The 15,372-nt window shown below is 47.7% G+C and overlaps 1 protein-coding gene across 1 annotated transcript; it reads left to right on the top strand.

The window, feature by feature from the left end:
* Positions 1–633: 633 nt before the first annotated feature.
* OVOL1 (ovo like transcriptional repressor 1) lies at positions 634–13,895 on the top strand. The gene is given in 4 exon segments (XM_048507974.1): positions 634–1,176; positions 7,649–7,795; positions 9,651–9,872; positions 11,698–13,895. Coding segments are annotated over 4 exon segments (771 nt in total). The 5' UTR covers positions 634–1,076; the 3' UTR covers positions 12,000–13,895.
* Positions 13,896–15,372: the final 1,477 nt, after the last annotated feature.

The raw sequence follows: 15,372 nt of genomic DNA, 5'->3' as shown, positions 1-15,372 counted from the left end.
AAGTTGCCGACGACCCAGGAAAACCGCCTGGGGTCCCATCTCTGCAGTTGGGTTCTCACCACGTGGCCGCGGACCGGAATTGGGGGGGGGGGGAGCGGTTGAGCGTATCCTTGCGATTTGCTATCATTTTGTTGTCGAACACGGAACTAGTTTTAAAGGGGGTTTATTTGTTTTCAGTTGATTTTATTGTTTTATATCAGGGAAGGAAGTTGGCGCATATATGTACATATATATGCCCACACACACATATATGAATGATAGAAAGAGTTGGGAGAAGGGGATTTAGTTTGTATCATTCAGAACTTTGGAAATCTCCCCCTCCCTTTTTTTTAATTTACCAGTTACGATCGTTAACCCTTTGTTCTCCTACTCTGATTTACTGTTATTCGTTAAAGCTTTTTAAAAAAGTTTTTTAAGGGCAAAGTGTCCCCCCCTCCGAACAAAAAAAAGAGGGGCTGCCAAAACAATAACACAAAAGCCACGACAGAAACTGTGGGTGTTAGAAACGACGTCTCCGCCTCCTTGCCCTCACAAACCGGTTTGGCAACCAGGTAACACACCGCTTTGAGAAGGAGAAAAAAAAGAGAGAGAAGGTAAGACACCGTTATTTCCAAACGCATGCGCCATCCCCACCACACACCCCTTCCACCTCCTCCCCAAACATCTGATCTACTTAGGGCCAAGGCGGTTTTCCTGCTTCTCAGGCGACAACTGCTTCGTCCCTTGCGGATCGGGAGCTTCGGAGAAAGCTCCACTCTCCCACAACAGCCGAAGGAAGGAAGCAGAGAGGCCGGCTCGCCTGCGCCTGCCTCTCCCACCTTGCCTGGTGTACCTTGATCCCCGGTGGAAGAAGCCCTGCGCACCAACGGCCAGGCGACTCCCGCCGGCGACGGGGAAGGAGAGACTGGAACGCCGGACGCGGCTTCCAGCTTTGATCTCAACGTTCCATCCGCGGAACGCCTTTGAAGAACGACCAGCTCCCCAAAAAGGCAAAGGCAACGTCGCGGCGTGGGAGGCGGAGGGGGAGCCCAGGAGCCCGGAACGAACCCGAGCGAACTTTCCCACGACTTTTTAAGATGCCCAGAGCTTTCCTGGTGAAGAAGGCGTGCGTTTCCACCGGCAAGAGGAACTGGAGCGAACTTCCCGATGAAGAAAGGGGAGAGATTTACGTCCCAGGTGAGTCGTCCTGCCTGGATGCGGGGAGGGAGGAGGCGACCGTGGCGGGTTTGAGAATAAAACGGGAGCGGGGCCGCTTGGTTCTGGAGTCGAACCCGGATTGGGAAGCGCTTTGGATGTGGGTGGTTGGGAACGAAGATTGGGGTGGCTTTCGGAAGGTTTCGGTCGGGTGATGGGGGCGCATAACGGCCATTCTCGGGGGCGGGACCCAGTTCCTGGGTCAGGTAAGGTCCTGAAGGTTCCCATTCTCATTTCCTGGAGGGAACTGGGAGGTCAGGAGCGAGGGTGGGGGGGGGGGGAGAGGCGGCGCTGTTTCCACTGAATCCCCCCGAAGGCAGCGAGCGCCCAGCCCCTCCTCCCCTAATTAACTTTTTGCTAATCACACCTGCACGCTTCGTTGGGTGGGGTGGGGAGGCCGATTTGTCTCCAAGAATGCTGGGAAGGGGCAGTTCGGTGCAATCTCCACCCCCCCCACCCCCCCGCCAATTGTAATGTTTAAACTCTCAGCAGCTGGGCGACTGGGGGGGGGGGCGTTTTCTGCAAGAATGGTTGCTGCTGGGAAGACGCGCAGGCAAGCGGATCCCTCCGGGGAAGTCCTATGGGGTTGTGGCTCTTGCCACGCGCAGCGCGATCCTAGCCCGGTTTAATCGGAAAGAAACGGGATTTCCTCCTCCCACGTCAGTGCGCTTACAATGGCTGATGAACGGCTGGAAGCCATCTAGCCTAAACCCCACGGGATGAGTGTGTGTGTGGTGTTGGTGCCAGGGTCAACCGAAACAATTTATGCTGCGAATATTGGACTTAGGATAACTACACTCAGGCAGAAATTCAACAGGTCGAGAATGATCGGGGTGCTGAATCTGTTGGATTGCTGCCTGCTAGGCAGCTAGGGAAAGGCTCCGTTGAGATGGTCGTTCTGCAACTAACACAACCAGAAGCCTTCCCTGTGACCTTGTGTTTGGCCCTGCATTCCCTGTCTCTAACACACCAGATTGTGCCTTGCTTTGAGAAAGGTGTTCTAGCTGCTTGAGGCTGTTCCTAAAACAGGGGCCCCAATTCCAGCCTTCCTGCTGTCACCAATAGGCATGGCTTCCCATTCAGTCATAGAGCCTTGGAGACATGGGGCAAGTCAGGAATTCGTGTTTTCACCTTCTCTTACTAGGCACTGCAGGACAGAACCAGGACTCCTGATACTGTGTTCCCAACAAGACCTTGGTGTCAGTGTTTGCTGTTGACTTCCTTTGCTCCAAGGAATAGGGGAAAGAAGCCTTTCTCTTCTCTGAGCATAAAAGAGGCTGGCCAGATCAAACCAAAGGCCCACACATATTAGTGCGTCCTGCCTCCATCCGTGGCCTGTTCAGTGTTTCTGGGAAAGTTCACAGAAAGGGTCTGAAGGCCACAGAACTTGTGGGCCTTCAAAGGAAGATGGCCTGTTCTCTGATTGCCCCGAGCCTTTTATCCAACCTTCCTATTTGGACTCTCTGGTTAGTTTAAAGTTATGTAGGACCCTTCACGTGCTCAAGATTTAATTGCCCCTTTTCAATGGTTTCACTGGACTGTCTGCTAAGGATGCCTTTTTCAGGCCAACTACATCCCTGCCCTCTGCAGTTGGTGGATTCCTTGGTAAGTTGGTATATATCCGTTTGCAATATCTGTAGGTGTCCCAACTTAGGCTAAAATCGATTATGAACGGTCCTCATTTTGGCTGTTGTGGGCCTTTCGTGCTGCGTGGCAGTGGTCTGGTAATTGTTGCTCAAGTTTTCTCGAGCAACTTTAGATTCCATCCCTCCTTGAGGATTCTGACCATCAACATTCTAAATTGGTTGCTCCTTTTTAGAAGCAGCAGAGAAGCAGCAAAAAGAGGTGCTTTTATATGTGGGTCTTATTTCAGTTTTGTGGTTTTATTGCTCAAAACCTTGATCTGAGAACAGGGGGGTTTGAACTAGCGCCTTGTGATGCTAGAGGTTCCCTTGAGCTGTTGTGCCAGCGCCAGGCTCCCCAGGATGGACTTGGGCGATGGAGCCCGAGGAGATGGGGAGGACGCTTTGCGCGCAGCTTGTAAACCTCCCCGTCTTACTTGGCAAGCATCATAAGGCTGATCTGGGGAGTCTGTAATTAGCTTCTAATTAATCACGCTGGAAGCCTGGCGCTGTTTTCCGCCACAGATTCCAATCTGCTGACCTGGGGAGAGAACAGGCCCCTCTGCCTCTGCTCCCGACCGGTATTAAAATAGCAGACCTTTTAATTTCTGTGTAATGAGAGCTGGGCAGGGAAGTGTGTGTGGGGAAACTGAGGCGCAGCTAAAGAAAGAGAGAGAGGCGGCTCTCCTCCAGGCGAAACAGCCAGGGATGCGGTAGCTGGACTGCTACAGGGCAAAGTGCCTAAATTTCCTGAGCCCGCTTGTTCTAAGGGCTTTGATTCTCGCCTTCCCACTCCTTCGCTTCCTCTTGGTCTTTCCTCTCTTCTCCTTGGCCCTCAAGTGGAGCCCAGGGTGGTCTATCTCCCCACCCCCTTAACTGGCATGCAGATTGTTAGCCTGGTATTGTCTCCAGCCCTGTTTCCCACTGCTGAGGCTGGCTGCCTGGTTCACACATGCCCGAGAAAGGGACGGATCTGATGGCCCGATTGACGGTCTCGCTTCAGACTGCAAATCAAGGACCTCAGCTTGTAAGGCTCCCCTGTGTTAAGAACTCCCTGCAAGCAGAAAACCAGCAGATGGAGATAGAACCTGATCCTCTGGGATTCTAGTTTCTTAATTACATGAAGGCTTTTCTGTGAAAGCTGGAATTCCTCTAATGTCCATGTTACCACCTTGGTCTCTGGCATGTGTGAACTAGGCCTCTGTCTCCCTCTCCTGATACCTGTTCGCTACGCTAGCATGCAAGAGACAGAGCATGCTGTGCAGATGGAAAGTGCCTTTGATGCCTTCCTGAATTCACTTTTCTTCCATGCAAGTGAATGGCTATTATGGGGCTTGGGGAGTCTCTTGCAGGGAGGCTGAAACTTGCCCTTCTCTTCTGAAACAGCAAGGCTTGGTCAGACTGCCAGGGATCCCTCAGGGGAGCGGAAGAAATCCAAAATGCCCCCTACACGCACGCACGCACACACTGTGACGGGCGTTTTGAAGCTAATAAAAATAGATGTACCAACACTTGTCCTAATCTACCCTGTTTCCCCGAATATAAGACATCCCCGGAAAATAAGACATAGTAGAGGTTTTGCTGAAGTGCGAAATATAAGGCATCCCCCAAAAGTAAGACGTAGCAAAGTTTTTGTTTGGAAGCATGTCTGACGAACAGAATACAGAAATATAAGACCTCCCCTGAAAATAAGACATAGCACATCTTTGGGAGCAAAAATTAATATAAGACACTGTCTTATATTCAGGGAAACACGGTATGTGTGGGGACAGGTGATTATGAGAGAGGAGGTCTGCCTGTGATCTGAGGCTCCCCCCCTCCCCAACCTCTTCTGAGCATGTTGCAAACAAGTTCTGAAGATGAGTTCTCACAACCAAACTCTTAACACCGCCTCTGCATCCTGCATGCTGATCTCTTGCCCCAGCATTTCTTAGAAAGCATTGGAAGCTGTGCATTGAACCGAGAGGGTTGCATGGGTCTCGAGACAGGTAGTAGAGCAGTCAAGAACATGAGTTCCAAGCGAGAAGTGCACAAGAAAGGCAGGGGAACAGCCGTGAATTCATTGGGCGGTGAAGTTATCAGCCGGTGGGCAAGTGGAGCTGATGGCAAAGAATTTTAAGGGGGAACTATTGCACATTTAACAGCTTCACGATAGGCAGAAATTCAGCAGGTGATGGGTTTCCTGGTATGGAGATGCTGTGATTGTGGACATGGCCTACTGTACCTTTTCCTGTTGCACAATTGTAAAAGGTACCATGTTTCCCCAAATATAAGAGTGTCTTATATTAAATTTTGCTCCCAAAGATGCGCTATGTCTTATTTTCAGGGAATGTCTTATTTTTCTGTGTTCTGTTCGTCGGGCATATTTCCAAACAAAAACTTTGCTACGTCTTACTTTCGGGGGATGCCTTATATTTTGCACTTCAGCAAAACCTCTACTATGTCTTATTTTTGGGGGATGTCTTATATTCGGGGAAACAGGGTACTGGGCGTCCAATCCAACATGGGGAGGGGCAATAATGCAGCTGAGATCCTGTGTTCTTCAGTGTTTCCAAAGAGATCCCTTCTCCTCTCTCTCTCCCTCAAACTTCCAAACAGGGCTTAATAGGAGCTGGAAAGTGCCATACGATAATGAGAGTGCCTTTGAGCATGTGCAGAGCACGCTGATAACTGCTGCGAGTTCACATAACTGAGATCAAAAGACTGAACTTTGAGAGTGGAAATTTCAGAGAGGTTTAAGCTCCACCGCGCTCTCCTTTCAACCTGCCACACTTCGTCATAAAGTATTTCATATTTCTTTTCATTTTTCTTTCAAAAATGATGCATTTGACAGGCTTCAAACGATTTGCCAATTCACTTCAGGCACCTTGATACGAATCAGTATGAAATATAACACCGCTTCCGTGCAAGGAAAGGGTTTTGACACCAAGTGATGTTTTTAATTCAACACAAGTGGATTTTCCAGATTTCATTCCTGCAAAATTTCTGCCAAAACTGCTTGTTATTGATCGACCCAGCCTTTCCCTAGCTATTATTGTACCATAGTACCAAACAGCCTTATGGTACTATAGTACTGACACTGCTATAGAGTCTAACTAGCCATTGTCAGCTCTTTAAGTACTGATCCTTGGGGTGATGTCATATCATAACATTTACTAAGCAGACTTTGTTTATGGTGTGGTTTGCCATTTCCTTCCCCAGTTACCCACACTTTATACCCCTAGCAACCTGAGTACTCATTTGACCAACCTCAGGAGGATGGAAGCTGTGCCAATCTTGAGCTGGCTACTTGAAACCATCTTTCATCAGGATCAGACTCAGGTTATGAGCAGAGCTTTGACCACAGTACTGCAACATGGGGTTCCTTACATTCGCCCTTTCCCAGTGGGTTTGGGGTGAGTGGTTCCAGAGGGCATGGCTCCACTCCCAAGTCAGTTGATTTGCAGGAATCCTACCTGGATTCCTTCTAATGCTGAGGTGTCCTTACTGTTTGCAACGGAGCCAGGGAGAGTGGGAAGTCTACACGATGCTCTTGAATTGGTTTGAGGGCGATTGCAACATGCCCCCCGCCCACTCCACCCCCCTGAGGCAGGTGGCAGGGAGCTGGGGTTGTGGCGCCGGGCCGGAAACACTTAATTAACTCTCTGGGCTGGGTTGGACTTTCCAATAACATCCCGGTTAACCGGTTCTGAGCTGTTTACTCGTTGTTGAAGTTGGCTTTGGGAGGTGGTAGTAGTGGCGACAGTGCTCGAAGGAGCTGTGCAATGGTTCCAGCAGAGCTCTTGTCATGAGGGCTAGCTTCTCAGTCAAAAGGATGGTAAAGTTCTTGGTAAAGTTCCACAGAGTCTGTCTTGAAACGTAGCCTCGTTCCAGATCAAGCTTCGTTTAGGCTTGCAGAGTTCTTTTGAAGGTTGTTTATTTTTCATTGGAATGAAGAGCTATAGCTCTGACCGGCCTGAGAACTTGGGAGCTAAGCAGGGTCAGCCTTCGTCAGTATTTGGTTGGGAGGCCACCAAGGAACACCACGATTGGTTGGGAGGCCACCAAGGAACACCATGATTGCTTTGCAGAGGCTGGCTGTGGCAAACCACCTCTGCTCATCTCCTGCACTGAATGTTGTACAGGGTCAATCTAACAGAGCTGTGACTTAATCAGTGCACAAATTCTCTCAGTAGGGATGCAAAGTAGTTTCAGGGGTGGTGGGAGGAGGAAAGCTGAAACCAAATGGGTTCAAGGTGCAGGAAAAGAGATTCCACCTAAACATCAGGAAAAACTTCCTGACAGTAAGGGCTGTTCGACAGTCGAATGCACTACCTCTCAGCGTGGTGGAGTCTCCTTCTTTGGAGATTTTTGAAGAGAGGCTGGATGGCCATCTGTCAGGAGTGCTGTCAGGAACTTTATGTGTTCCTGCATTGCAGGGGGGTGGACTTGATGGCCCTTGGAGTCTATTCCAACTGTATGATTCTATGATTCTAAATCACAACACATGAAAGAACAAAAATAACCTATAAATGCCCAGGAGTGATTCCATGATCACGTAGCCAGCTTCACTTAATAAACATAATCCGGAAGACTGTTGTGTGGTGAAGTCTGTGGCTATTAACAGTTCTCCTAGCCATGCCGCTTAACAGGTTTTTAAGATTTGCTTTCTCTTATTCCAAACTAATTAGCCTGGGGTTTCACCAGTCCCCCACATAAGCACAGTTTGGAACTACCAATCCAGATGTTAACTTTCTTAACCACCTCTTTTGTTCACACGCACAGTGCATTGTTATTACAGAAATCACCCCAATGTTTAGCGATAGGTTAATATTGCCTGTTTCTCCTCTTAGTCTCGCTGGGTGGGTATGCCCTGTGGAAAGATCTGGAGCCTTCCATCGCGGAGCCCCCTTCGTTCTCGATGCCGCTGGACATGACAATACGAGACTCCAGCTACATGGCAGCGCAGCCCCACTAGTATGCAATCTTCCAGGTCCATAGTGTGGGATACAATTCCCAGGATGGAGAGACATGGGATTCTTTGCACCCTAAGCAAGATTAAGTGTAAAGACTGAAGCACAATGATCGAAGGCGGGAGCTCCATACTTCGATGCAGAACACATATTTTGCATGAAGGGGATCTCAGAGTTCAGTCTCTGGCTCTTCCAGTGTCAAAGGTGAGAGAGTTCCCCACCTGAGACTTTTAGAACTGTTACTACCAATTGGTATGAGATTGGTTGATATGATACAGAGGCATGGGGGAGGGGAATGGCGTCCGGGGCAACACCTGCTCTGGACGGCTGCCCCCCACGCCCCGCTTACCTTAGTTGGTGGGAGCCTGCCGTGGGCTGCCCCTCAGCCCAGCCTTGCCAGGCTGCTCCTTCAGCCAATGGAGGCTCCACTGGCCAAAGCAGCAGCCTGCATGGGACAGGGCCGAGGGCAATTATCTGCCCCCCCACATGACCAGCTGGTGTGCACCTGGGGACCCCATGAGCGCTCCACCTCTGATATGATATGAAGAGAATGGTGATGATGGGTAATGTGGGAACCTTTGTGTGTCTGCAGAGCAGGAGCTGTGATGGGTTAACAATGGTGGTGTGGATCATGCCATGGCATGTGTGTAGATCACAAAGTTTTCCTGCATTCCTCCCTGTTCCTGCAGCCCGCTCCATAACTGGAAAGACCCCTCCCAGAATCATGGGATATAAACTGACAACAAGTCACATGAGTTGGGGAGTGAGGAAGGACAAGAGGGTGAAACTGTCCGTTCCTTCCTTCTTAGCCAGCATGGGGTAGTGGTTAAGAGCACTGGACTCTAATCTGAAGAACTGGGTTTGATTCCCCACTCCTCCACACAAGCAGCAGACTCTTATGACAGACAGACAGAAGCCTTTATTGACATTGTAAATTACCATATTACAATATTAAAAACAAAAAAGGGAACGTTTATCTGTTAACTGAATCCATTAAAATCCATTAAAAATATGCATTAAACATCTACGTACAGACCCTGTATACGGAACACACAGAGAGCTAAATTTACCATGACTATTTTATGGAGAACAATTACGTTTAGCCAGGTATTGCTTCAGAAAGTTCGCAACGTTTTCACAGATAAGTTCACAGTGACCATTAAGTAGGAAGCAGCAGACTCTTATTTGGAGAATTGGATTTGTTTTCCCACTTCTCCACGTGAAGCTGCTGGGTGACCTTGGGCTAGTCACAGTTCTCTCAGAACTCTCTCAGCCCCACCTACCTCCCAAGGTCCCTGTTGTGGGTGAGGAAAGGACGGTGATTGTAAGCGTCTTTGAGACTTCTTAAACGTAGAGAAAAATGGGGTAAAAACGCCAACTCCTCTTTTTCTGGAATGCATGAAGTTGCCTTATATGAATCATAACACAGGTCACTATTATCTATTCATGCTGGCAGTGGCTGTCCAGAGTCTTAGGCAGAGGTCTTTCATGTCACTTACAGCTCAGTCCATTTAATTGGAGATGCCAGGGATTGAACCTGGGACCTTCTGTATGGCAAGCCGATGCTCTCTACCACTGAGGTACAGACCCTCTTCTTCCTCAGACACAGTTCTGCCAAGGAAAGGGGTCTGTGTCATCTCCTTATTCTTCCTCACTCCCACCCCCTGACCTGTATGGCTTTTCCTCCGCATGGATACCATGATACCTAGAATGGTATTTGTGCAGGGTGGAAGGGACTACAGGAACAGGAAAGAATGCAGAAAAACTTCATGTGGTTTTATGGCACAGGAAGTTTGTTCCACTCCAGGGTCCTTATCAACCACGCCCAGCACCCAGCATGAGATACAAGATGAGATATTTTCCTTTTGTTCCCTCATGCAAGTCCTCTCTGACAGCAGGCCCTCCTTTCTTCTATAGGTGACCCAGGGCGAAGGGCCGGGTGAGCAGTTCTCCTGCCCCATTTGCCAGAAAGGGTTCTCCTACCAGCGGATGCTGAACCGCCACTTGAAATGCCACAGCCAGGTGAAACGGCATCTGTGCCCCTATTGCAATAAAGGCTTCAATGACACCTTTGACCTCAAACGTCATGTCCGGACGCATACAGGTAAGCTTCTCAGGGCTGTGCGGGTACCCGGGAGGGAGGAGGCTTGCCTCTCTGTAGCTGTAGAACTTGGGGGAGGGTTGATTGGCAGCAGACTCCCAACGGAGGACAGGAAGTACTTCCAGTTGACCTGTAGAACTTGCCACCACAAGCTGTGGAGATGGCTTTTAGGAGATTAGACTAATTTTAACAGAATAAGCTTATCAGTGGCTTTTGGTTCTGTTAGCTTCCTGCTGGCACACAGTTGATAACTCCCAGGCTTTTGCGAAGCAAGACTTTGTTTTTGGGTATGAGGTACATTGGGAGCAGAAACAAGTTAGCACCAGGACATTTATGGGCACCACTTTTAGCATCACTGGGTTGGACTAGGAAGGGAGAGATTCGGGTTCAGTCTAGAGTTGCCAGCACTGCCTTGGCAAATGGTGGGAGATTTGGAGGGCAGTGCTCAGGAAGGTGGAGCCTGAGTCTATGTGATGCTACTTTAAGGCTGCCAAGCTGCTTGCCAGTGGATCACCTGACCCGAGCTTCTGTTGCCTGCCTCTGCACCAGGTGATGGTGGTGGATAAATTTTTAAAAAAGAAATAACCTCTCTAGTGTTGTGAGCATGATGATATCACTCCTGGGAAAACCCTGAAGCAATTGCAGTAGCTCTAGAAATCAACAGAAACGATGATTTCCCCCAGAAGTGATGTAGTCAAGCTTCTGACACCACCTGCCAAACATGTCCACCCCCAGCCCTTCTGCTGTTTCACATCCAGGTGACCTCTAAGAATTTCCTCTAATCTTTGTAGTAAAGACATGGGGATGTGAGGAAATTCCTGGAGTATCACTATGGAGACCATTTTCCTGCAGTTTTTTCTCTCTTGCTCATCCATTTCTCAAAGGAGGAGCATTAGGGCCGAGGATAGGGTTTTATCTGTTGTGGAAGGAAGTCCCCACTTGGTCTTGTAGCTGGCTGAGTGACCTTGAGCCGGTCACCATCCAGCTTTGTTTTGAGGATCAAATGGGCTGCCAAGTTCCCAGCTGAAGCAAGGGATCCCCCAGTCCAAGTTCCCAGTCCCCACATGGAATGCTCATGGAGGGGAAAACAAAAGAAAATTAATTTAAAATTAATGTTTTAAAGATCATTGGTATTGTCCTTGCAATCAACCAAACAAATAAGTCACGTTGCATCAACCGCTCTTTATGTGCACCAAAGTATACAACATAACCATGAATAAAGTGCAATATTACAATACAAAATAACTCTTATTTAGGTCAATATCTCTTCCAGTGAGGCACAATTATTGAGTATTTGAAACAGTCAATTTAAGACGAGAATCCAACAAACCCATCTACATGGATGGGATATATGAACGGAGTACGCGTTCTATGCCGTTTTCGATCATTCTTCATCAGATAAGATTATCATATTCCTCAATTCTCATATTTCTCATCAGCCACTTCCAGGGTAAAAGGTACTAGTGAGTCTCTCACATCTCTAAATAGATCCCCATTCAGATTTGTCCTTGCAATGACATCCCTTCCAGGGAATACTTAATGATGGTAGCGCTAGGAATCACTAGAAACTCTATGGTAAAACCAACTCTATCATAGAGATTTGGGTGATTCCTAGAGCTACCACAATCGCTTTTGGGTATTCCCTAGAAGTGGTATAATTACTCTGGGGACCCTGTCCCCCATCTTCTTCTAGTTGGCTTAGCAACTTTATTCCATTCTGAGTTCTTTGGACACAAAGAGGGATAAAAATGTGGTTGTGTATATAGAAAGGAGCATTCTTCTACCCCTCAAACTGAAGCTAATTCTCTTTCGACCTTTCATGGTGCAGGTGTGCGCCCCTACAAGTGTGAACTCTGTGACAAGGCCTTCACCCAACGCTGTTCCCTGGAATCCCACCTGAAAAAGATCCATGGGGTGCAGCAAAGTTATGCCTACAAGGAGCGCCGTGCCAAGCTGTATGTGTGTGAGGATTGTGGCGCCACATCCGAAAGCCAGGAGGGTCACATGCGCCATTTGCAGGAGCGCCATCCAGATAGTCCGCTGCTGCGCAAAGCTTCACGCAAATCATCTTCCCTGCTGCACTGCACCACCCCCCCACCCTCTCTGCTGCAGGGCGACCCTTGCCTTTGACACTGCCACTGAGCTGAGCACAGAAGGGGTCTGCCCTCTCAGGCAGTTCACTGGCATCTTCAAGCAAGGTCAACCCTTCTTTTAGCTCAGGCATTCCCAGACTTTTGTCCAAGCAGAAGCAAAACGACATTTTTGAGACCGTATGTGGAAATATTGAAGACAAATGACAAAGATACTGCTGATGATCCAGCTGTGAAGACAAGAGGACACAAAACAGAGCAAAGTATTAGTGGTGAACTTTTAAAGTTAGATGCGGAAATTGAACTGGAGGTGACCAAGGTTGGGCGAGTAGATTTCAGTGAGAAGCAGGAGAGTGTATTTCATCTGGGCCCTGCTTTATTTCCTCTCCAGTTATTCCCAAAGAGAGCAAGAACAAAGACTTCAGTCCCTGGTTTAGGGCTGTTGTTGTTACAAGTAACATTACAAAGGCCTCCTTCCCGTACTGGTTCTTAATGGGTATTTTTTTTTAAACAGTGGATATAGCTAATGTAGCAGGTGGGACAGAAAGGAGCTGTTTCTAATTTGAATGAAGGTCATTTAGAAAAGCGGCTATTTTGTATGATCTGGTGGGGGCATTTTATCATGTTTCTGTGAACAGGTAGTTTTCTATCTCCCAAGTTGTATGTTTTGGACTTTTATCTCACTTTTCTTGCATCTTGGGAGGAAACTGTCTTTTTGTTTTTAAGGTATGATTCATTACTGTGACCTTGTTGCCTTCCAAGCCATTTGGTGGGCAGTTGTGTCAGCTGGGTCTGAATGGTTAGTCACCTGCAATACAGAGGCACGATGGAGTAAGCCATCGCAGTGGGAGGTTGCCCGTTGCATCTCTGCATGATTTGCTACTCTTGGCTTGCCTTGTTCCCATGATTATTCCTACCTAGAATAGTGACACATGCAGAAACTCAAGGAAGGGCCTTCCTATGAGACATGGTAAATTTTGTGCCTTACAAATGAAGAGTAAACTTTTTATTGTAGGACATGTGTCGTCCCCATTCCCCAAATGGAGGAAAATTTTGTGCCTTACAGAAAAACTAACATGGTATAGTCAGTAGAATGCTGGACTAAAACCATATTGGAGAGACTTTAATACAAATGTGTACTCAGCCATGAAGCGCACTGGTGGCTTTGGGCCTGTCACCTTCTCTCAGCATGACCTACCTCACAGGTAGGCTTTCTAATTGCCTAGGCCTAGAAGAGAATTCCTCAGCCCCAATTTCCCACCCTTGAGAAATTGAGAAGGGTGGTGCGGGGGGGAAGGCCTCCATAGGGACACTCTGGAAACTTCCCTTGTTCTCTATGGTCTTTTCAACATGAATTGGGGAAATTCCTAGTCTTGATCTGAAGTGACATTATACCCTTCGCAAACTCTACTCTTCTCAGTTGCTGAGCTGCCTCGGCTGCTTTGGGAATCCTGCTGACAGAGTTTTTACGAGGATACAATAGCAAATTACCATATATGCAGTCCTGAGTTTGGAGAAAGGGTGGGATGAAAATAGATAGCTGCCAACATTTGGGGGACTCTGTGCACTCAGATGAGTAGCATTGGCCAGTGGTATTGCATTGGCTGCCGCAGATGGGTGTGGCCTCTCTCTCATCAGGAAAACAATATGGCAGTCCATGGAGAGTGCAAGAATATTAATGCATGAATATGAATGATGCGAGATGGGATGTCGTTACTGCGCAGGCGTAGTGACACAGAAACCCATTTTAGAATCTCTGGGACACAGGCCTAAGTGGATTATAAGGATATGGATCTTGTTTACATATTGTTCTTCCGTCTTGGACTTTTCCATGGAACAAGCCAAGCCTGTGAACTTTGATGTTATTATATTATATTATATTATTATTCATAACCAGTTTTTTTCTGACATTAAAATAAAGAAACTGATTGCTTCATTGGTGTAAGTGGGTGTGATTTTTTCGATTCCAACAATGCTTTCTTGCACTGGAGCAATGCTTGTTCATGGCACTACCCTGTAGCCCCTTCCGCCTATGTGCAGAGGGTATACACAGGGTCAACCTTCCCTGTAGCTTTCTAAGCATTAAAATGGATCTAGTGGTGGATCTAGTAGGTTTTGGAGAACTGGCTTTGGCAGAACTGGTTGTTAAAATGGTGCTTGTAAACAGCCAGTTGTTAAATTAATTGAATCCCACCACCGGAAACGGTTGTTAAATCATTTGAATCCCACCACCGGATCTCCACATAACCAAATCTGTTCCTGATAGGTTCAGGCTCTCCAGGATGTTTCTGATTCAGGTTCTACTCATCCCCTGCCAGCATGGCAGGGGATGATGGGAACTGTAGTCCATAACATCTGGAGGGCCACGAGTTTGACACCTATGCCCTGGAGAAACCGCCTGCTTTGGAGGGTGAACTGTATGGCATTATGCCTTGAGATTCCTCTTCTTGCCAAACCCTGTCCTCCCCAGGTGCTGTGCCCAAAATCTCACCTAGTTCCCAACACAGAACTGCCAGTCTCCAGGTAGTGGTTGGAGAGCTCCCACCATTACAGTTGAGCCCAGATAACAAAAGATCGACCTACCTGAGAATTGGCTGCCTCGGGAAGGTAGACTCCTCTATGCCTTATTGAAGTCCTTCCCAAACTGTTCTCCTTCTAGGCTCCACCCCAAAAATCAAATTCTGGGGAGGATAGAAGGTTTGGGGAGGAGGTGCATTTTCCAACCTGGAGAAGTAACCTTTGCTAAGTACACCTAGATCTCACAACAAACAGGAATGGCTGCCAGCTGGGACCAAGCTCCCAATTCTAGCCCTGGAGCTCACCAAAACATTAGCTGAGGTACATCATGGATGTCATGAATAAACACAGAGAACTATTCAAATTAGAGTCTGTTATCTGAACAAACATTAGCAGCAGCAACTACATCAATGAGGTGTCATACTCAGGAGTCTTTCATGGCACTCTGATGAGAATCGGTTTTGGAGAGCAAGCTACATGTAAAACCAGAGCTGGAACTCCTCTAGGCTCTAATGTACTAGTATAACTGGAAAACATAAACTGCCTTCTAGGGCATCTTTCCTCCTGCAAAACAAGTCCTCCTTCAAACTTTCTTTAATTAACATCAATCTAGGAAGGAAAACTACACCATGTAATCAAACAGTTTCCGCAACTTCAAAATAGTTGTCAGAGGGCGATCCCAAAAGAACGTCTTATCATGGAAACAGTCTTCTTGAAGTTCTCTTGGCTTTGTCTACATGCAGCATCCCATCCTTGCATGTTGAAGAAAGAGTTGGAGGCTGTTCTGAGCATACAAAGACTATACAGCTGCTGAATAACAGTGATGGTGGGATAACTGGAAAAGCAGCTGAATTTTTGTTAGAGGTGATCAAGATAAGATCATAAGGGAAGCTTGT

The sequence above is a fragment of the Sphaerodactylus townsendi genome, linkage group LG01 (genome assembly GCF_021028975.2).
Source record: "Sphaerodactylus townsendi isolate TG3544 linkage group LG01, MPM_Stown_v2.3, whole genome shotgun sequence".
Lineage (NCBI taxonomy): Eukaryota > Metazoa > Chordata > Lepidosauria > Squamata > Sphaerodactylidae > Sphaerodactylus > Sphaerodactylus townsendi.
This window is presented reverse-complemented; position numbering and strand designations above follow the sequence as displayed.